The 23858-nt window shown below is 46.0% G+C and overlaps 1 protein-coding gene across 1 annotated transcript in view; it reads right to left on the bottom strand.

Moving 5' to 3' along the window:
- The window catches only part of dhx58 (DEXH (Asp-Glu-X-His) box polypeptide 58), a 38193-nt gene extending 15264 nt beyond the window's left edge, over nucleotides 1-22929 (bottom strand). The window contains exons 1-8 of the mRNA XM_072487336.1: nucleotides 22751-22929; nucleotides 20782-20986; nucleotides 15974-16164; nucleotides 14040-14156; nucleotides 13550-13676; nucleotides 12189-12377; nucleotides 9353-9603; nucleotides 1230-1379 (exon numbers count right to left, since the gene is read on the bottom strand). Of these exons, the coding sequence (XP_072343437.1) occupies nucleotides 1230-1379; nucleotides 9353-9603; nucleotides 12189-12377; nucleotides 13550-13676; nucleotides 14040-14156; nucleotides 15974-16164; nucleotides 20782-20986; nucleotides 22751-22927 (1407 nt within the window). The 5' untranslated portion in view covers nucleotides 22928-22929. The remainder of the gene's footprint in view (nucleotides 1-1229; nucleotides 1380-9352; nucleotides 9604-12188; nucleotides 12378-13549; nucleotides 13677-14039; nucleotides 14157-15973; nucleotides 16165-20781; nucleotides 20987-22750) is intronic.
- Between the last annotated feature and the right edge of the window lie 929 nt (nucleotides 22930-23858).

The raw sequence follows: 23858 nt of genomic DNA, 5'->3' as shown, positions 1-23858 counted from the left end.
ATGTTACGGCAGAGATGGAAACCAGATTAGAGAGATGTCAACATACAGTGGCAGGAAAATTGAGCATGGATTTAGGAACAAACAGCACACTCAAGGATTTGAGAGGAAAAGAAGGCTGTAAGTTAACAAGGACAGAAGACTCGAACTTGGGGTTCTTGAGGAAGAGGTGTTGACAATGGTTTTGAAAGTGAGAGAGACAGCACCTGAGGAGAGGGAAGCATTTACTTAGCACGCCAATGAAAATTGGCTTGTCACTGGTTGTCGGGATGAAGCTACGGAAGCCACTGAAACCTACAGCCAGATCTGTGGACCTCAACCCAATGATATCCTGAGCAAACCTATCAGGAACTATACCTGAGCAACCAGACTAAAACTAACAGTAGTTGGCCTTTGGGAGTATGATGGAGTGCAAAATTCAAACAAACTGCAGATGATGGAAATCTGAAACTAAGAGGAAAATGCTGGATATGCTCGTCAGGCCAGATAGCATCTGTGCAGAGAATAGACTGGTTAATGTTCCAGCTACAGATCTAGTTTTGAAGGAAGGTTTGCAACTAGCCCGTGCTCTATTCTGTTTCAAAACCGAGTCGATTTTTCCTCTTTCCATAACCCAAACCTGTACACCTCTGCTCTTTGCTGAATCAACTTAGTGCCCACTGCAGTAGCTGGCAATCGAGTCTATATGCTAATACTACTTGATCTGTTAATCCAATGGCCTCTCTAGTTTGTAATTATTCCTCTAGGGTCTGCTCTCTGAGTTGTGCTCAAAACATGCATCATTGTTTCCCAGTGTGATTCAAATTACGAGTTTGAAACATGGTCTGTTTTATATTTCCAGCGAAAATGTATTTAACTTTGATGCTGTTACTTCACTGCTCAGTACTTAGGATTGGTTCCCAGTCACCATCCAGCATGCAGTTTTGCACTTGTAGCAATTGACAGCCTGCAGTTCTTTACTGAGGCAGGGATCACATCATTTAGAAACAACGCATCTTTATAAGTAACTCTTGGCCTACGTGATGTCTTAGGCTGGTTTCAATCACTTGAGGGCGTCAAAGAGGAATTTGCCAGAGTATCTCACTCCCAACCGGCCTTGTGTCTTTTCCTGGCGGAAAAGATGGTCTTTTCCTGCTTGTTAATCTTGTACAATCACGCCTGCCATAGACGTGACTAATGAATAGATGTAAAACTGTATTCTGACTAATTCTGCATTTTGCCAATTGACTTACCTGAACCATAGCAATCTCATTGGTGATAAGTCCATAGCGGATGACTACATTGCATTCTCTTATGTCCAACCCTTCCTCCGCAACGCTGGTGGCAATGAGAAGGTTAATATCACCATTTCGGAATTTCCGAATGACGTTATGTTGCTCTTGCTGTAAACACACAGGAAACATTGAATATCAAGTATTGGGTACCAAGTATTCTATGTTAAATTGACTGTAGATATTATTACAAGGGTCTAAACCAAATCAGACTAATACCATTAGAAAGTAGGAAAGTGCATTCCATAACTTTGAATTGTTCCAGTTCTGTTGAATAATCACCATCCAAAACATTTGTAGTGAATTGAAGGATCTGAACATTTTGTTGTAATACTGTCTCTGCTCTGCTCGGTTAAAGTTAGTCCAATGATAACTGTTGGCTGAGTCCATGTTAAGGTGACAGTGAGGCTGGGATGAAATTCCTTTTTCCCCTTTCATTTGAATAATTAAGGACTGAAGGACGTTGCGGCAGGCCTTTTGGAACTTGTGAAGTTGACTTTGAGGATGTTTGGAAAGGTCGCTGCGTGTGCACATTATGGGGGTGTCTTTCAGGCCACTACGTCGGGCAAATTCCGGCACAGGCCTGAAACGGGATTCAGTTTGCGATGTGCCCGTTTCCTCCCAGCTGGGGGAGAACCTCATTGCCATTCATTCAGGCTTATTTTAATATTCAAAGTTGGCTTAATGCCAAATCTTCCTGTAGCGCACTATGTTCCCACCCGCCGGCATGACGTGGCGCCAGCAGGAATCACTACCAGTCCCCACAAATGGAGATGATCGTGCCGGGGGGGGGGGGGGGGGGGGGGCACGGGGTTTGGAGGCTATTGTAGCCCCCGGGCGTGCAGGAAGGTGGCAGGGCAGTACTCTGGCACTTCCCCCAGCTACCCTGAGTGCCAACCGGGCAGAGGCCTGAAGGGGTGACCCATATAGGTCCCGATGTATGTTCAGGGTGGGAGTGGTCATGCTGGGAATCTATGTCCGGAGGAGGGGGGGGGGGGTGACATTCCATCTGCAAGGGGGCGGGACCTGATGTCCTTGGGAGAGAAGGGGGGGTCTTTAATTTCACTTTGAGTTTGGTCGATCGTGAAGCCGGGCTTACCGGCATGTTTCGGCCCCGCCCCTCACAATGACGGTGCAGGACACGCCCCCCTTTTTAAAAAATGGCAAGGTGTAGGAAGATCTTGATGGGAAACCTGCCGGTCTTCTGACTGAACCAGACACTTTTCCATTTTTTGGGAAACTTCCACCCTATATACCAATAAACAGAGTGTATCAGCACAGTATGTAACTTTAAAAATGAGAGTTAAAGCATATTTGAGGATAATGGGGTAATTCAACCCCAGTAAAGAGGACCGGTGTAATTACGAACAAAGTTACACATTTGTCTGAAAGCGAATAAAATAGGAAAAGAGCTAAATGCTTCCCTCACCTTGATGGGGCCAGATCTTTTGAGTTACAGGTGAACCTGAGTTACCAAAGACACTCCAGTACTATGGAATAAGCTGAAATTTCTGGATTCACATTATGGCATGACTAAGAATGAAATTGCACTGAGAGTTATATTGCGTCAAAGGAAGCAGGTGCCAAGCGAGACTGTGACAGATTACTGTCTTGAATTAAAGGAACTTTCTCATTACCATGGATCCTGGGCAAATTTGAAAATCATCCTTCAAGGCATGTTCCGAGGAGGCCTAAAGAACAATAAAATCAAGGCCTAGTTTATGAGCGAGGACAGTGAGCTGGCATGGAAGGAGACTTACAATGAGGCCAAAACCATGGACTTGACAGAAAGAGATACTTGCAAATTGCAAGGGAGTTCTTTTTTTCTGAGCTCGCAGGGTAGATCAATCAGGTTTCAGTGAGATTCAGGCAACCAAGTTTACTGTTTCAGAGTCCAGGGTGGGAGAAGGTCAACCTTCAGCCTTGCCCCCAGCCCTCCCGCCTCCACAATTAGCCATGCAATAGTATGCATGAAAATTCTCAATTTATACCGATAGATTTATTTCACATGATAAAGGAGAATAGTACGATACTGACTGTGCATTCTCATTGTTCTACACATTTCACAGAATAGGTACTGGATGAAATGCACATTATGGCCACAATGTAACTAAATGGGAAAAAGTTCCATAGCGAGCACGTTTAGCCGCATGTTTCCCGGCGCTCGCAGCGCTGAGAAACACCCCACTATTTAATGTGCCCCCGGTTAGGTAGGAGCCTCAGCGGGGAACGGGCGGCCGAGGCCACACATAGCCTCGTTTTGCTCAGTGAGGAGCTCCGCTTGCCAGAGTTCCTCAGTGTAGCAAAAGATGGCACCCTGATCTCTGGAGCCACTGAAGCGACCCCTGACACCCCCCCCCCATAAGCCCCAACGCACTATGGGAGAGTCCGCACCTCTCCTAACACCCATGCAGGGCATGCACCTGGGGGCCTCCGATCCCCAGGGAGACACTCACAAGTGCCGCTCCATCTGATCCCCGTTTGTGGAGACCAGCACTGAACGGTGCTTGCCCAAGGTCTCTGAGGCGAAGCAGATGTATCACACGTCTCGGATACCTCCATATTACAGTGGGGACTAGCTGTCTCGCTTTAATATATAGATTTGCCTAAAAGTGATCTCGTCCATTGTGGGTGGAATTTACATCACAACGTCTTGCGAGATCGAGTTAGATCTTGCGAGGCGTTGCGAGCCGGGTAGATCCTGGACGCGGGGTCTCCCAGCTTCTATCGGTCACGCTGTGCAAGCTGCTTTTCGACCCCAGTGTGGCTGTAAAATCATGCCTTTGTGTGATATGGCTCACATGGTGTAACTTTGCAACAGTTACGAGATGATCTTTTTACAATATACACAATTAGTAACCATTATGATACAGTGGGCTGGATTAAATGATGTTCGTTGATATTATATGCTGGTTTGCAGTTATGGAATACTATAGCCACAAGGCTATATAAATCAGTAAAACTTGCAGAAACAGAACGAGAAATGTAGTATGAAATTTTGGGAAAGACTGCAAATTAAGTATGCTGTAATCTATATGTATGTCAGTATATGTGGATGTATGCCAATAGAGCTATTCATTCCCACTGCTGAGACTTGTTTGCTTACTTATGTAGTTTCATGAATAGTTTGTTAACTTTCTTGCTGGCCCCCAAATGCTGCCATTCTAGGCATCTGCCTGGGTTTGCCTCGTGATTGCACCGGCCCTGTCAGAGTCAGAAATTTAGATACTACCTTTGCCATGGCAGCCGCCAAGCATTCAAATGCTGCCCCACATCCACCCCTGCCCAGCGCCCCCCATTCCCAGTCAGAGTGGGAAAGTCGGTCATATCCAGATGGCAATCGGGAGTAGATCAGGGTCATGGTATTTATAAAAGTACAAGTTACAAGAGTCTGCAAACTGACGAATGCACGTATGATCGATGTGGAACTAGATGTTGACGGTCGTAATTCTCCGGTTATTGTGAATCACTTTTCCCGCTGGATACGCACCCCGCCCGTGGGTCTCCCAACGGCATGGGGTGGTTTCAATGGGAAGATAAGAGTTCCGCCACCAGCTAATGGTGCACCTCTGATAAACACGCGGCTCGGGGACCGGAGAATCCAATCCAACCGGAGGCGGGATCGAACCTGGGTCCTCGATGCCATGAGGCCCCAGGGCTAACCACTGCGCCACCATGCTGCCCATAATCCAACTCGATATTATCGAGCAGTAAGAACTGTAGAGCAAGAAAAGCAGCACATGTAAGATGAGAGTAAAAGGGCAGAAGATAGAATTTTAGCGCCCACAGTAAAAATGAAAGTGGTTCAGTGGTTAGCACTGCTGCCTACAGCGCTGAGGACCCGGGTTCAATCCCGCCTTGGGTCACTGTCTGTGTGGATTTTGCACATTCACCCCATGTCTGCATGGGTCTCACCCCCACAACACAAAGATGTGCAGTTTAGGTGGATTGGCCACACTAAATTGGCCCTTGATTTGAAAAAAATAGTTGGATACTCTAAATTTATTTTAAAAAAGCTTTGCATGATATAATTATAGATTTTGCAACTCCCAGTGGCTGCACTGCAGTGAAACTCCAACAAGCTGTTTCCCAGATGAAGAAATTGTAAGGTTTGACATTCAATAGGTAAAAATAATTTATTCAGCCAGTTAAAAACATTTAACAGCTTAAGAGAGAATTTGTGATTTGCTCAGTTTCTGTCAGTTTTACGAAGTAGTTTTAGAAGAGATTTACTGAATTCCATGCAGCATCAGGAATATAACATGGGAAAGCTTTGAATGGTTGGGTGACAGACACTTGCCTCAGACGGGGTAGCTCCAATCATGTTACCCACAAGATCAAGCTTAGCAAGAGTCCAGAAGGGGATAGACTTTGCAATGATTTATCCTGGAGAGCTTCCCAATACATCAGTGCATTTGGGGATGTATAAATAGCTCCCGAGTACAGCAGCGAACCTTTATGACAGAACCCTTTGATCAAATTGTTCACAATACTCAGCAAATAGTCTTCAGAGACCTGACTCTGTGAGCAGCTCTTTTCTCACCCCGAAGCCAACTGCCTTGATTCATTATCACCAGTTTTCACAGAGCAATCACATTGGAAAGAGGCAGAAATCCTCAAAAGGGATTGGCCTTGTCCTGTGCCAAGTGATATTCCACTAACATTTCCATTGTAAAACTGTTCAAACTCCATTTTTTGCTGGTCAAGTAGGAATACCTTGCATAGAATTTAGTGATGTTTTATTTTTCTGAAAGCACATTGAAATGAATGAACCATTTGTTGACTCATTTCCATGTCCTGCAATCGACATAATTTCTTAGTTATATTTAAGTGTTAGGCTGAGGTAATGGAATTGTTTAAATTAGTACACTTGCATTAATTTTGCAAATGCTAGGATTAATTTTGTAGCATCATTAATGCATCAAACTGTGCAAAGTCACCCGAGCGAATCAGATGAGGTAATGACAAATGGAAACAAATCGTCTGGTTTGATTGTTCAAGTTGCTCCGTGTAATATGGTTGACGTGGCATCACACCTGCTCCCGAGAAATCAGTGGCTGTCTGGTTTCCAGCCATGATTCACATCTGATTTTACTCTTTGGTTTCTGGAAACTTCTGCATAAAGGCACTGCAAACAACAGGACTGGAGGATTTTTTTTTTGTTGCCATGGGTTATGTTGCCCTCGCTCCCTGATCTGCATTCTGGAATTCTTCCCCGTGTCTTTCCTATTTGTCTATTAACGCTTAGTGGCAGAGTTGGGACCAAAGCCGAGAGATCTGAACCTTACAATGCTGTTTAAATGCTATCAATCAGACTATACAGGAGTGGTAAATTCAATTCACACACCTGGATGGCAACTCGGAAAGTGTATGGGGCAGCACGGTAGCACTGTGGATGGCACAATTGCTTCACAGCTCCAGGGTCCCAGGTTCGATTCCGGCTTGGGTCACTGTCTGTGCGGAGTCTGCACATTCTCCTCGTGTCTGCGTGGGTTTCCTCCGGGTGCTCCGATTTCCTCCCACATCCCAAAGATGTGCAGGTTAGGTGGATTGGCCATGATAAATTGCCCTTAGTGTCCAAAATTGCCCTTAGTGTCCAAAATTGCCCTTAGTTTTGGGTGGGGTTACTGGGTTATGGGGATAGGGTGGAGGTGTGGACCTTGGGTAGGGTGCTCTTTCCAAGAGCCGGTGCAGGTTCGATGGGCTGAATGGCCTCCTTCTGCACTGTAAATTCTATGTAAATTCCTCAGCCTCCTCCTCCGGTTCCCTCCGCAGCTGCTCTCTGATATCTCTGCTCTCTAGGACCCTTGAACTCCTTCTGACCCAGCTCACACTATAACTTCTCCCCCAACATTCAGTGACATCGGGGGTGGCTCCCCCTCTCAGACTCTGTACTTCCTCCATTCAACACTATCACATCGATATTTTCATTACTGTGTTGGTATTTCTTACATTTTTTATTTAAAATATTTCTAAAACTTGGAAAGTGACACAATCTCCGAAACTGACTCTTTTTAATAATAATAATAATCAATAATCTTTATTCGTGTCACAAGTCTTACATTGACACTGGAATGAAGTTACTGTGAAAACCCCCTAGTCGCCACACTCCGGCACCTGTTCGGGTACACTGAGGAAGCATTGAGAATGTCCAATTCACCTAACAGCACATCTTTCGGGACTTGTGGGAGGAAACCGGAGCACCCGGAGGAAACCCACGCAGACAAGGGGAGAACGTGCAGACTCCGCACAGAGAGTGACCCAAGCCGGGAATCAAACCAGGTCCCTGGCGCTGTGAAACAACAGTGCTGACCACTGTGCTATCATGCCGCTCTTTACCATCAGAATTAACCTCTGATTTTGCATCCTTTGAAGCAATTATTGTCTTGTTTTTACAGCACAGATCCTATTGTGTGTAATCTGTCATTTTCTGTGCATGCTTTTTGTGTTAAACTTTGTCCCACATTTTTAGAATTGAGTTTAAAATTCATTCCATTAAATATGCAGGAGGAAGTTGATTGCAGTGCAGTAATGATGTCAGGGTGTACCAGCAGCAGCTGCTGATTAATTCAAAGAATGCTAGCATCCTGTTCACGGATTTACTTCCCCTTTGATAGATCCCGGATTCGTGGCCTTTCTCTGATGAGCTGTGCGATAAAGGGGGGCAGCCCTGCAGCTCCAGTGAACAGATGTAAAAACAAAAGTTCAACAGAGCTCACAAGTGATCTCTGCCACCTAGAAGGACAAGGGCAGTAAACGCATGGGAACACGACCACCTGCAAGTTCCCCTCCAAGTCATCACACGCCATCCTGACTTGGAACTATATGGCTATGCCTCCTGCATAAGAGTGCATATATGTGGATATTCATGACAGAGGATCATGCTGATCTGAAGCTTCCAATCCACAAGCAATAAGTCTGTTAATTATTATTGTTATTGTGTGTGAAATTGACCACTCGGTCAATGACAGAAGTGTCATCACCAGCACTGTCATGGTATTGTTTCATGAATCAGTTATCTTCAGAAAGGCAGAAAAAGGACATAATTTACCGCAGTGGGACATTGGTCTGGAATCCTAAGCTCTCTTGCCTCAGTTTTTTTCTTTAATTGTGTTTATAATAATAATAATCTTTATTAGTGTCACAAGCAGGCTTACATTAACACTGCATTGAAGAGGGCGGCATGTGGCGCAGTGGTTAGCACTGGGACTGCGGCGCTGAGGACCCGGGTTCGAATCCCGGCCCTGGGTCACTGTCCATGTGGAGTTTGCACATTCTCCCCGTGTCTGCGTGGGTTTCACCCCCACAACCCAAAGATGTGCAGGTTAGGAAGTTACTGTGAAAAGCCCCTAGTCGCCACACTCCGGAGCCTGTTCGGGTACACTGAGGGAGAATTCAGAATGTCCAATTCACCTAACAAGCACGTCTTTCAGGACTTGTGGGAGGAAATCGGAGCACCCGGAGGAAACCCACTCAGACACGGGGAGAAGGTGCAGACTCCGCGAAGACAGTGACCCAAGCCGGGAATCAAACCCAGGTCCCTGGCGCTGTGAAGCAACAGTGCTAACCACTGTGCTACCATGCCGCCCTCTAGAAAAAGCTTTGCCAAAACCCGGGATCGAACCAGGGAACATTAGATCTTAGGTCTATCGCTCTCCCAACCGAGTGTAAGAGCCAGGGAGAAACAAAACAAAACATATTCTTATGGGAGCTAAATAGGCTGCAGTGACACCAATTGGATGATGTTATAATCATTTGGATGGTTGCAGGATGAAGTTGGGGTAAATAAAGAATTGCCTCAAGTGGGTAGGGCAGAAATAAAACAAAGAGACAGATGGCTTCAACTCATGGTTGCCTGTTCTCCACAGGACTGGAGTGATATTGATCCTTTGTACTTATCGCCTCACTACTGTTGCACTTGGATCATTAAAATCAATGACTTGTGCTCGACTGGTTGAACTGATCTGTACACCCCACTGTTTTCTCATGTTTAGCATGAGCTGCAACGTCTGCCAGCTTCACTGCAAAAATGGTAACCGTGGTTGAGAATGATATTTTCAGTGCACCACACTGTTCCCGCTCACCTGGGTCATGTGCTTTGTCAGGCTACTAACACCGGCCCCCGTTAGACATTCTGCTTTGATTTCGGATGCCAGCAGCTGACTGCTCCTAATCCAGCCCAGCATGGCATGCGTGCTCTGCCGCGTTTTCGTGAAGATAATCCCTCTGGAGTTTGAGAGCCTAAACTGTTCCAGGAGTGTTCGCTCCAATGTGTTCAGTTTGGGATTCTCGTACACTTTATTTGAGGCGATTAAGCGTAGTTCAGCTCTCCTTTCTAATGAGAGTGTGGGCAATGAAAAGAGCATAAGCAATCATTAATTAATTGACCATTTTGCAGATTCATTCATTTGGCTATCATTTTTATGAAAGTGCAATATGTTTACGTATAATAAAATTACAGTAATTCTGTTATGAACATAAAACTTTGCTTTCCTTTTCCTTCCCTGCCTCTCCGGAAATGCGGGTCTTCCTGAGATATTGTTCCACTCTGGTGGCTATTCTTTAACAAGTAAGCCCTGACGGTGAACGTAGCTAAGATATTTAACTGTGCTAACCATGACTTCACTGGGTGGTCCATTCCCTCCACCACCGACACAGCAGCAGCAGTGTGTACCATCTACAAATGCAAATCACCAAGGCGCCTTCAAAAGCATCTTCCAAACATGTGACCTCTAACACCTAGGACAAGAATGTAGACAAATAGGAACTCCACCTCTCCATCAATCATCCTGAGTTGTGTTGAAGTGTATTGCCACTTTTTTCACTGTCGCTGGTTCAAAATGCTGGAACTCCCTCTCTAACAGCACTGTGTTTGTATGTACACTACATGGACTGCAGTGGTTCAAGAAGGCGGCCCCCCCCAGCAACACCTTAAGGGCAATAAGTGCTGGCTTTGCCAGCGACACCCACACCTCATGAAAGAATGGACAAAAAGGATTCTAGCAGATCTCATCCGTCAGCGGTCAGAAGCAGGCACCATGACCCATTATCCTGTCACCCTTCCTGACTGGGGTTCACTGAGTCAGTATTTTACAATCTTTAACTTATCCAAGGCACAATGGTCAGCATGGTGCCTGCACGAAAGTTCCACATTCTCCCATTATTCCTGCGCTCTCCTCGCTTCATTGCGGGCACATGCCATGTTGTTTCGAACTCGATATTCTTGCCTTTGGTTTCATGCTGCTACAGGCCTTTTCCCCCACCTTGCCTTTGTCGCTGGGCGCACCATCCACTCATTGCACACTGAACATTTCCTCACCACCTTCCTTCATTCATCCAATCAAGCAGCTGAGATCCTAGTCCATCACTTCTTACACAGTCTGCTAAGGTTGTGGAGAAGCGTTTGGTGGGATGGGGTTCAGTGTGCATTGAATCATATTATCACTACCTGGTCTCCAGGCAATCGCTCTGCACAAGCTTCAATTCATCTAAGTGCTACAACCCAAGTCCACAGTCAAGAAATATTCAGTGAATTACAGGTGCATGTCTAGAAATAGGCTGGATAAGGGCCCTATTGGTATGAACAGAGGATTGGCTAACTAACAGGGAATAGGATGTGGTTCATTTTCTGGATGGCAATCTGACAGGAGTGCAGTGCTCCATGGCTCCATTTATGATCTATAATAACTTGGATGAAGGAACCGTTTATATTAGCCAAATTTGCTGATGGCACAAAGGTAGGTAGGAAAGCAAATTGTGAGGAAGATATAAGGAATCTGCAAAGAGGTAAAGATAAAAAATTGGCAGATGGAGTGTAATGTGGGAAAATATGAGGTTGTCCACTTTGACCGGAAGAACAGGAAAGCAGGACGTTATTTAAATGCAGAGAGAGTTCGGCAGTACAGAGAGATTTGGGGGGCAGCACGGTGGCGCAGTGGGTTAGCACTGCGGCCTCACGACGCCGCGGTTCCAGGTTCGATCCCGACTCTGGGTCACTGTCCGTGGGGAGTTTGCACATTCTCCCCGTGTTTGGTGGGTTTCGCCCCCACAACCCAAAAGATGTCCAAGCTAGGTGGATTGGCCACGCTAAATTGCCCCTTAATTGGAAAATAATGAATTGGGTACTCTAAATTTATTTATTTTTAAAGAAAAAAAAAAAAAGTACAGAGAGATTTGGGTGTCCTTGTATATCAATCACAAAACGTCAGCATGCAAGTACAGCAGGGAATTAGGAAGTCAAATGGGTTGTTGGCCTTTATTGCAAAGGGGACGGGATATAAAAATTGGGAAGTCTTGCTACAACTGTCCGGGGCATTGGCGAGACCGCACCTAGATTACTGTGCACAGCTTTGGCCACTGTACTTAAGGAGGGATATACTTGCATTGGAAGCATCAGAGAAGGTTCACAAGATTGATTCCTGGGATGACGGTTTTGTCTTATGAGGAAAGGTTGGGCAGGTCGGGCCTCCACCAATTGCAGTTCAGAAAAATGAGGGGTGATCTTGTTGCAACATATAAGATTTTGAGCGGGCTTGACAGGGTAGACTAGATGCTGGGAGGATGTTTCTTCTCATGGAGGAATCAGAAATAAGGGCCACAGTTGAAAAATAAGGAGTGTCCCGTTTAAGACAGAGATGAGGAGGAATTTCTTCCCTCAATGATTCGTTAGTGTCCGGAATTCAGCGAGCAGTGGAGGCTGGGTCATTGGATATATTCAAGACTGAGTTGGACAGATCTTTGAATGACAAAGGGGTCAAGGGTTATGTGGGGCAGCCAGGAAGGCGAAGTTAAGGACATAATCAGAGCAGCCATGATCTTATTGAATGGTGAAGCAGGCCGCTCCTGGGCTGCTCCTGCTTCCTTTGTGATCTTCTTAAGGAGCCAAACCTTCCCTTTAAATAAGTCAAAATGCATCCTTACCATTAAACACAGTGAGTAGCAATCGATCTGTTTGATCAAGAGCACTTTTAGTCTGCTCACTGATGTAGAATTCCTCCAGGTATTCCAATGCGTCAATCATGCGCACTGTATCATTGATCAGAAGGGCATCGTTATATTTCCGGAGGTGGAGGGCACAGTTACGTGTTTTTCTGTCCGAACTAATGGCACCTAGCGCCATCCAAAAACAGAATAAAGGTTAGGCATGCAGAATCTATACACAGGCCAGGAAATTCAATTCTGCCCCAAATCAGACATGCAGGAAGTAGTAAGTATGCTGCGCGCACTTAATTCTGTGATTGCAGAGGCCTCACTGAAAACAGTGCTGCCAGCTCATTACAAAGACCCATTATTTGTCCAACAATCTCTGGACCATTGCTCTTTGGCTCGGACTGAAAGGTGGGAACCTTTATGAGGTGCATGCCTCCCGTGGCTCAGTTGGTAACATTCTTGCCTCTCAAGTCACAGGATTCAAGTTATAAATCCTGCTCCAGGATTTGGAATCAAGATCGGCACTCAAATAACTCCCAATAATGCAAAATCAGTAGCTCGGCAAAGAAAAGAAAAAAACTTACATTTATATCGCACCCTTCATGAAAATGAAAATGGAAATGAAAATCGCTTATTATCAAAGTAGGCTTCAAATTAAGTTGCTGTGAAAAGCCCCTAGTCGCCACATTCCGGCACCTGTTCGGGGAGGCTGTTACGGGAATTGAACCGTGCAGCTGGCCTGCCTTGGTCTGCTTTCAAAGCCAGCGATTTAGCCCTGTGCTAAACAGCCCGTTCCAGCCACTTTAACCGCCACTTTAAACATTTAAATACAGAGCTAACGTTTCGAGTCTGGATAACTCTTCCTGAAAGTCACCCAGACTCAGCTCCCTTCTCTCTCCACAGATGCTGTCAGACCTGCTGAGATTGTCCAGCAATTTCTGTCCTTGTGTAAATATTATTACTGTTTGTGCAAGTTTGCTGAGTACAAATTGGCTGGCGTATTTCCTATATTACAACAGTATTTAAATGTTTAAAGTATTTAAATAAAGACACTTAATTGGCTGTAACGTGCTTTGAGATGTCAGATGGCCATGAAGGCTGCTATATAAATGTAAGTTTTTTCTTTTCTTTGCCTAGCTACTGATTTTGCATTATTTGTTGGAGTACCACACGCCACTCCCTCCTTTCGATAGTGGGACTGTGTTTAAATTTTGCCTGTAAATCTACATAGTTGAGAGGAAGGCATACTTCCAAGTCGAGTTTTACATCTGCTGCTTAGCTTATCCTTTGAACTGGTGAGAATTATTCACCTCATGCAACTAGAAATGGAGCAGTAAAAACCATCCCCTCACCTTCTTTCTCAAGATTTACAACCTCTTGCTCATAAATCTGTGAGCCAAAGATTCCCGTCATTGAAGGTCCACCCAAATGGGAGTGAATGGTTCGCATCATGTCTTTAAGTGCGCCCCCAAAGGGGTCCTGCATGAGAGTCAGGATAAAAGGGTGATGTTTAGAAATTTGCATTAGATAATGTGTTTTGAATATTTAAAAAAAAAAAATTTAGAGGACCCAATTCTTTTTTCTTTCAATTAAGGGGTAAATTAGCCTGGCCAATCCACCTACGCTGCACATCTTTGGGTTGTGGGGACGAGACCCACGCAGACACTGGGAGAATGTGCAGTCTCCACACAGGCAGTGACCCAGGGCAGGGATCGAACCTGGGTCCTCGGCACCGTGAGACAGGAGTGCTAACCACCGTGCCGCCCCTTGAATATTATTTTATATATATTCTGTATGGATTTCGTACTTTTAAAATGAGATGCCGGAGTTAAAATGTTGCACCTGTTTCCTTTCTTCTGTAATGTCGTATTTTTTCACAGGCTGAGGAACAGTATCTTGGAGCTCTTGTACATAGTCCTTGGAGGATGTTATCATAGCGGCATCCATATTGGCACAGATCTGTGACAAATAGAGCATGCAAGCATCAATGGGTGACAGTAAGTTAATACAGCATGTCAAAATGGTAATTAAAGTTAAAAATGGCTGTGCTGAGCCACAAATTAATTGTATTTTTATTTCACTCTATGTGAAAATTGTATTCCCCTATTCTCTCAATGCTTGGCATATTGGGCCTGCCCAGGGAGCCCAGCAGAAGCTAAGTACAAATTCAGCAATGCTTGGAATTCCAAATGGGTTGAGTCAACGCACAGCACGTTCGGGCATCCCGAGGCACATAACGGGAATGTAAAAGTGGCAAAATCCCAATAAATCTCTCAGTTTTATTTCCATTGTGGAATTTACTTTGAATCTGCATATCAAAGACTCCTGGAGAGGCCAACTTCATTTATTCTGAAGTCAAGTGCGGCTTGCAAATTACTCTTGCTGTACTCACTCCATGTCCAGTCTCATTGACCTCTTATTTCAAAGCGGTCTCATTTTTTAAAAAACTCTATCCTGATCGGCTTTTGCTAATTATAACAATAACTCAATTGAGACAGAATTTATTAAAAGGTTTATTCAGCTCATAACTATTATTTGAACTGTGTGATTATATTGCGGCCTTTGAAATTATTCCCTGCTATTTATGAAGGGAAATCCTTATTAACTTGCTTTGGTTTCACTTTTGAGCTATGGTTTTGCTGGTAACTGCAGACACATGTCATATACAATATCACCACGAACTGAAAGGTAAACAAATGAATAGAAATGATTTTTTTACATTAGTACTTGCAATAATTAGTGCTCAGCTTGGCACGTAATATATACTGCACTGTGAATTCTATGATATACCTGCTGGAGTGTAGAAGAGGTTGACAAGAATGGTTCCAGGGATGAGAAACTTCAGTTATGCGGATAAATTGGAGAGGTTGGAACTGTTCTTGGAGAGAAGAAGGCTAAGCGGATATATCATAGAGGTGTTCAAAGTAATCATGGGGCTGGACAGAGTAGACAGGGAGAAACTGTTCCCTCGCGTAAAAGGATCGAGACCGAGGGGGGCACAGATTTAAAGTGATTTGCAAAAGAAGCAAATGTGATGTGAGAAAAAAAAAAAAATTTCACACGAGTGGTTCGGGCCTGGAAGTGTGGTGGAGGCAGGTTCAGTCGAGGCATTCAAGAGGACATTGGATGCTTAATTGAATAGATGTGCAAGGTATGGGGAGAAGGCAGAGGAATGGTACTAAGTTGTAACGATCATTTGGAGAGTCAGTGCAAACACAATGGGCTGATTGGCCTCCCATAACAATTCTGTGATTAATATTGTTTTGTAATTATATTATTGCCTTTGAATGCTAAAGTGAGAACAACTAACAGAACTGTCTTGGTTTACACCAGCGGTCTCCAAGGATTCATTCATATGAGCAGCAGAGATTTATGGGTCCTCGGGCAAGCCATATATAAAATTTAAATAAACCCACCACTTAATTCGTTTACATTTCAATTTGCCAATATCAACCTTCTAGATTTGGATTTTTGATTGCGGCAGTAATGATATGAAAAAGCAAACTTTCCAAACCTCCAAGCTCACAAAATGCAAGCTGGGCAAAACCATAGAATAAGAAAAATAAGCACAAAGAAGACTTGACTGTCTAGGCTCTCAAGGGCTCAGCAGTTGCATGCTTCACTACAGCAACCAGTTTGTCACCTATGATCAGGGGGCAGAGGCAATTCGGGCAAAGAATAGAAGCCTCCCCAAATAGATATGTCAGAGATATGCGGCAGCTTCTGAAAAATATTTTGACTGAGGCACTTCAATGGGACTCAAAGGTTGGGCTGACCTGCAAGATGTGCTCCTTTGCGTGTTCAAAAGAATTGGCTCCATCTGTGCCAGGTGACGCTGTCAATCCAAGGATTTGAGGTAAACCCTTCAAGCCCTGGTGCTTTTTCTCGATGTACTGGCACATTATTTTATTGTAGACTCCATCTTTCTGAGTGTGATGACACTCATCGATTATCAACAGAGAGAAGTCTGTATTGAAAAATAAATAAGGACACGCGCTCTTAAAGAAAGCCTCTAAAATCCTGAACAGACATAACTGCAGGTTTCGCTGCAGGTGTCGGAGTGAGTTCTACCTCACTAACGTATCTTTAATGAACTCTTTCAGAAAGAAAAGCTGCACAAAATGTCTGATTCTTTATTAAGACTCAGAAGTCGATTACAGAAGCCAATTACAGTGGAAGGTTACACCAGTAGATATTAGAAATGACTGTTCTACATAAGAAAAATCAAAGAATTGTATACAAGGAACCTGGTCGAGATGGAATACATTTGAGAGTCCTTAAGAAAAATGTTGCGGCTCCCACTAATATTTTTTGGTAGTTCTGTAATTATGGAAAAATGGGGAAGAACGAATATAAACCCATTGTACATAATCGTGAGTCCAGAAATTCACAGGGGTTAATATCTATAATGGGAGAGTGTTTCAAGAGCACATTCTGATGTTCCACCACAGAATACAGAGCCCATAATTAATAGTGTGGGTTCAGAAGCAATAGGCTCTGCAGTTCAAATTTGTTGGAATTCTGTAAGAAGGTAAATAAATTAGTTAACAAGGGATAGGGAACAGTTTTGGTCCTTTTATCCAAGGAAAGATATATTGGCATTGGAGGCAGTCCAAGGAAAGTTCACTAGGTTGAAGTTCCGCGTATGGAAGGATTTTCTTATAAGGAGAGGTTGAGTAAGTTGGGCCTGCACTCATTGGAGTTTAGCAGAATAAGAGGCGACTTTATTGAGACATATGGGACGCGATTCTCCGAGCTCCGCGCCGGGCCGGAGAATCACCGCAACCGCGCCACGCCGTCCCAACGCCTCGCGCGATTTTCCGAGGTGCGGAGAATCGGCACCATTTGCGCTGGCGCGTTTGCCGCGCCGCCGGTCGCGGGCCGCTGTCTGTGGCAGGGCCACCGATTCTCCGGCCCGGATGGGCCGAGCAAAAACGGCAGAGTCCCGCCGGCGCCGTTCACCCCTGGTCGCTGCCGGCAGGAACTCTGCGCAAAGGGTCAGGGGGTGGCCTGTGGGGTGGGGGGAGGGGGCTCCGTCCCCGGGGGGGGCCTCCGATAGGGTCTGGCCCGCGATCGGGGCCCACCGATCGGCGGGCTGGCCTCTTCCCCCCTTCCCCCCCACCCCCCCCGACCTACCTTTTTGCACGGCCAGCCCCTGAACCCCCAGCGCCTGGAAGAAGTCCCCCGCGCATGCGCGGGTCAGCGCGGCCCAACTGCACATGCGCGGGTCGGCCCTGTGGGGGCCAGAATCGGTTGTCCCCGCTCCCGTTTCGCGCCATCGTGAAACGCGACGGCGTTCACGACGGCGCAAATACTTAGTCTCCATTTTGGAGAATTGCTCCCATAGGATTCTCAGGGGCTTGACAGGGCAGATGGTGAAAGGTTGTTTCCCCTTGTGGAAGAATCTAGGACCAGAGGGCATAATCTCAGAGTAAGGGGCTGTCCATTCAAGATGAGGAGGAATTTCTTCTCTCAGGGGGTAATGAATCTGAAATTGTTTACCGCAGAGGGCTATGGAGGCTGGGTCATTCAGTGTATGCAAGGCTGAAATAGGCAGATGTTTCATCAGTCAGGGAATCAAGGGTTATGAGGATGAAGCGGAAAAACTGGAGTTGAGGATTATCATATCAGATCAGTCATGATCTCATTGAATGCGGAACAGACTCAATGGGCCAAATGGCTGATTTCTGATCCTGCGTCTTATGGTGTTATCCATTCAACATAATATTTGGATTTGCAGAAGGCTTTTGAAAATGTTCCATGGGTGATATTTACAACATAGATTAAAGCTTGTGCAAGTATTGGTAAATAAGCTAATTATAAAGAATCCAAAAGCTCGTAATAAATGGAACATGGCTCTGGCTAATATTTTATCAGCTTTCTCTGGTTCTGTGCCTTAGGTTTTTTTCTGTTTCCATTGACTCTGACACAGACGAAAGTAGTGTTTTGCATTCAGAGATATTCGATCCTGTCCTTGATTCTTTTTGGTAAATCAGAGAGGTAATCCTGAATTTGAAGTGAACTCAGCCTTATAAGAAATAGAATTAATGAAAAAAGAAATCAAAATTAACCTCCTCTCCAAAAGCAAGAGGGCTGCTTTCCAAACCCTTCCAATGTAAATCCAGTTTAAATCTTGTTTAAATGGAGTAAACATAAGCTTTTTTTCCAAAGAAGGCCTGCGTATGGGGGGGAATTCGGGACTAGGCAATTGAGTTGGATGATCAGCCATGATCATAATGAATGGGAGAGCAGGCTCGAAGGGTCGAATGGCCTCCATCTGCTCCTATTTTCTATTTCTTATTTTTCATGAGGTAATCCAGAAACCAAGACGATCGCTCACATCGTCAACTTGTGAATGGGTGATGTCAGTAGTTGCTCTCTTGTAGCACTGGGTACAATATAGTTCCTGCTACCCGATTGAAGTCTGCCCTCAATTGCTCTTTTGGATACATCAGTGATCATTCCATTATTGGTCTGAGCATCTTACATTCAGGAATGTGCTTACATATTGCCTAGTATCTAATTATACCAAAGCATAAATTGAGAAACATTAAGAAGCTTGTGACCTGATTTTAATGCACTGTTTTTCTAATTTGTCCACACAATATGCTTCCTCACCATTTTTGAACGCTTCCTGAGAAGCATAATTAGAGACCAGATTGAAATTTATTAACCTTACTTCAAAGCGCTCAAGGCAAATTTAACTCAATATCACTTCTGTCCTGAAAAAAATTGGGGGTGGAAATAAGAAACAAATCTAGTTGTCCTTTATCTGAAACTATCCTTTTTATGGGCTGGCTTACTTATTTATTTGGCATTGCTTTTATTTCTTTATAGTGCAAAGGAGGCCATTTGGCTCAGCAAGTCTTCCCTTCTTTTTACGATCTCTTTCATCCCAATAAATGAGGCAGGATAGTGAGATGGGTTGTGAAGTCCCATGGTGGGAGAGGGAAGAATAAAGCAGAAGGGAATATCACTGCTAAGTAGTCTTTAACTGCATAACCTGCACCCTCTGCACCAGACAAAAGGTTGTGTTTCAGTCCTACGTACTGTGGTGAATGTATTGCTGTAACAATTCACCATATACATATCTGTATAATGCTGTTGCCCATGTGGGCTCCACCTATGGACCATTGTAAGGTATTACCTATGATGTAGCATGTTGGGGCCTGTGTGGGCTCTGCCCCTGGTCCCACCCCTTGAGGGGAGGTATAAAGAGCAGTCGCCCTCTAGGCGGCTCCCACAAACAGATCAGTCGCAGGCAGGCACTGTTCTAGTTGATTAAAGCCACAGTTTACTTCTACTCCTAGTTTTGTGTGAATTGATGGTCGCATCATGTACAAAATCTGATTGCACCGACACACATCTGTTTGTCCCTTTCTTTCTTCTCTTAATGTTGACCTGAGGGAATAGAAGGGCAACTTGCCTTGTAAGGTATTGGTAGCAGGCTGGATAACCCAGCGAGAACATATCTCCCAGGAATCTGGGTGTGAACATTTGTTGGCCAACTGGAACAAGGGGCGGGATTCTCCACAATCGGCGCGATGTCCGCCGACCGGCGCCAAAAAACGGCGCGAATCAGTCCGGCATCGCGCCGCCCCAAAGGTGCGGAATTTTCCGCATCTTGAGTGGCCGAACCCTCACCTTGAGGGGCTAGGCCCGCACTGGACTGATTTCCGCCCCGCCAGCTGGCGGAAAGGCCTTTGGTGCCCCGCCAGCTGGCGCGGAAATTACTTTGCCAGGTGGCGCATGCGCAGGAGCGTCAGCGGCTGCTCACGGCATCCCCGCGCATGCGCAGTGGAGGGGGTCTATTCTGCCTCCGCCATAGTGGAGACCATGGCGAAGGCGGAAGGAAAAGAGTGCCCCCGCGGCACAGGCCCGCCTGCGGATCGGTGGGCCCCGATCGCGGGCCACCGTGGGGGCACCCCCCCGGGGCCAGATCGCCCCGCGACCCCCCCCCCCAGGACCCCGGAGCCCGCCCGCGCCGCCTTGTCCCGCCGGTAAGAGAGGTGGTTCGATTTTCGCCGGCGGGACAGGCACTCCAGCAGCGGGACTTCGGCCCATCACGGGCCGGAGAATCGCCGGGGGGGGGCGCCAACCGGCGCAGCGCGATTCCCACCCCCGCCGAATATCCGGTGCCGGAGAATTCGGCAACCAGCGGGGGGTCGGAGAATCCCGCCCAAGATCATTTATTGTTTAATGCTCCTAGTCAGCCTGGCTATTTGTTGGGATGATGCTGTTGTCGGTATGAAATAATCGAAAGAATTGTAACATACTGCAAAGTTTGGTTTTGATACATATTGTCAACGCCTGTCGTCTTTCTTTATAAGAATGCACAAAATTACACTTTCAAACACACTTGAAGCAGGGCTCAAACCAAAAATAATTACCATGAAGAAATGACTAAAAGTTCAAATTCTTGACGGTCACCAAACCTTACCCAGACAAGTCTATCTGTCTGATCTGGGGTATTTATTACTGAAACAACTGTATGGCTTATTTTTCCCTTCTGGTTAAAATAAATTCTAAATAGGATGGCTCCTGTTTTGAAAGGTACAACGCTGGGTGGATTAAGCTCCCCTACCTGTTACATCCACATGCTTCTCTTCTTCGGTACTGGTCAGTGCGTTTTGCAGGATCTGCGCTGTGCAGATGATGACATGATTGTCCTGTACAGCAAATGCGAAGTGGTCCTTAAGCTCGCTATCTCCACTTATTGGCACCACCTTGTACGCATCCTTCAGGGCTGGATGAAACTCGTTTTCGTAATGCTGGTTCACCAAAGGCACCTATACAAACAACAGTTTTAAAGACAGAATACATGTCTACCATTTGAAATGAAATGAAAATCGCTTATTGTCACAAGTAGGTTTCAAATGAAAAGCCCCTCGTCGCCACATACCGGCGCCTGTTCGGGGATGCTGGTACAGGAATTGAACCGTGCTGCTGGCCTGCCTTAGTCTGCTTTCAAAGCCAGTGATTTAGCCCTGTGCTAAACCAGCCCCTTGCATTCCATTTACGATACAGCCAGATGTAATATTGATTACTGTGGGGTGAGGTAGCATGAACTTCAGATATATGGCTCAATTGTGATCATAGTAAATGAGAAGTTGGAAGTAGCACATACAAAAAGCCATGTGCAACAGTCCAATTTTATTTATGTACAATTATTTATTCAAACTTACTTTGTTTCTTCAAAGTATTTCGCGAATGTTAACAACAGTTTATAACACTCGGGAATTTTCAGAGGCAACGAGTATGCATTAGAGACCAGGGCGGGATTCTCCGACTCCCCACCGGGCCGGAGAATCGGCAGGCGGCATGTATCCCGGCCCGCCACTCCGACGCTGACTGTCGGATTCTCTGGCGCCGGTTTTTCGGCGGGGGCAGGAATCGCGCCGTTGGCAGTGGCCCCCCCCCCGGCGATTTTCCGCCCTGCGATGGGGCGAGCGGCCGCCCGTTTTCGGCCAGTCCCGCCGACATCAATTACACTAGGTCCGTACTGGCAGGACCTGGCTCTGTGGCCGGCCTGCGGAGTCCTCGGGGGGGGGGGGCACGGGGGATCTGGCCCCGGGGGGGGCACCCACGGTGGTCTGGCTCATGATGGGGGCCCACCGATCCGCGGGTGGGCTTGTGCCATGGGGGCAGTCTTCCCTCCGCGCCAGCCGCTGTAAAGGTCCGCCATGGCCGGCATGGAGAAGAACCCCCCTGCACATGCACTGGGATGCGCCAGTACACGCTGGCGCTCCCACGCATGCGCCAACTTGCACCGGCCGGCGGAGGCCCTTCGGTGCCTGTTGGCACGGCGCCAATCCCGCCGGCCCCGGCCTAGCCCCTGAAGGTGCTGAGGTGCCCGCACCTTCCGGGCGGCCCGACGCTGGAGTTGTTCACGCCACTCCTTGCCGCCAGTACGGCCCGCCCTGCCGGATAGCGGAGAATCCCGCGCCAGATTATTTCAATGTTCAAGGGCAGCATGGTGGCACAGTGGTTAGCATTTCTGCCTCACAGCGCCAGGTACCCAGGTTTGATTCCGACTTTGGGTGACTGTGTGGAGTTCGCACATTCTCCCCGTGTCTGTGAGGGTTTCATCCGGGTGCTCTGGTTTTCTCCCAAAGTCCAAAGATGTGCAGGTTAGGTGGTTTGACCATGCTAAATTGCCCTTAGTGTCCAACGGTTAGGTGGGATTATGGGGAAATGGTGGGGGTGTGGCCCAGGTAGGGTGCTCTTTCGGAGGATCGGTGTGAACTCAATGAGCTAAATGGCCTCCTTCTGCGCTATAGGGATTCTATGATCTGCTACATTTCCAAAGCTACTTTCCCTCTAGTGATGTGAACACTTGAATAAGATAATATTCTCCCCTGGCTGCTCATAGCCAAAACCCGGGACAGATGCATGCAATGTGCAACACCATTCCTGGAAATCCCTTCTGTATTATTGTTAATCCTCACTTCCAAAATAATGAGTTACATTGCCAGACAACGAAGGTCCTTTGATCAGTAGTTTCTTATTGACCCCTAGTTTAATAACATAAAATAGCGACTATTTTATTTTACCTTATTTACAAGAACTGCTACTTTGCCCTTGCCTCCCCTTGTTTGCAGGTGATGCCTGGTAACGAACACTGCTGCACGGGTCTTGCCTCCACCTGTCGGAAGCCATATGATGATATTCTTGGCCCGGAGAGCAGGTTGCACAACCTCCCACTGGTAATCCCGCAGGTCAATTTGCATTGTATACCTGGAACAAGATTGAAAGAAATTAACCCTTCTCCACCAGTTGTTTGAATAGAAATGAAAGTTTGCAGACGACACTAAGATGAGTGGTAAAGCAAAAAGTGCAGAGGATACTGGAAGTCTGCAGAGGGATTTGGATAGGCTAAGTGAATGGGCTAGGGTCTGGCAGATGGAATACAATGTTGACAAATGTGAAGTTATCCATTTTGGTAGGAATAACAGCAAAAGGGATTATTATTTAAATGATAAAATATTAAAACATGCTGCTGTGCAGAGAGACCTGGGTGTGCTAGTGCATGAGTCGCAAAAAGTTGGTTTACAGGTGCAACAGGTGATTAAGAAGGCGAATGGAATTTTGTCCTTCATTGCTAGAGGGATGGAGTTTAAGACGAGGGAGGTTATGCTGCAATTGTATAACGTGTTAGTGAGGCCACACCTGGAGTATTGTGTTCAGTTTTGGTCTCCTTACTTGAGAAAGGAAGTACTGGCACTGGAGGGTGTGCAGAGGAGATTCACTACGTTAATCCCAGAGCTGAAGGGGTTGGATTACAAGGAGAGGTTGTGTAGACTGGGACTGTACCCATTGGAATTTAGAAGGATGAGGGGGGATCTTATAGAAACATATAACATTATGAAGGGAATAGATAGGATAGATGCGGGCAGGTTGTTTCCACTGACGGGTGAAAGCAGAACTAGGGGGCATAGCCTCAAAATAAGGGGAAGTAGATTTAGGACTGAGTTTAGGAGGAACTTCTTCACCCAAAGGATTGTGAATCTATGGAATTCCTTGCCCAGTGAAGCAGTAGAGGCTCCTTCATTAAATGTTTTTAAGATAAAGATAGATAGTTTTTTGAAGAATAATGGGATTAAGGGCCGGAAAGTGGAGCTAAGTCCACAAAAGATCAGCCATGATCTCATTGAATGGCGG

Source organism: Scyliorhinus torazame, chromosome 21 (genome assembly GCF_047496885.1).
Source record: "Scyliorhinus torazame isolate Kashiwa2021f chromosome 21, sScyTor2.1, whole genome shotgun sequence".
Taxonomy (NCBI): Eukaryota; Metazoa; Chordata; class Chondrichthyes; order Carcharhiniformes; family Scyliorhinidae; genus Scyliorhinus; species Scyliorhinus torazame.
The sequence above is the reverse complement of the archived record's forward strand: the minus strand, read 5'-3'. Positions and strand labels throughout refer to the sequence as shown.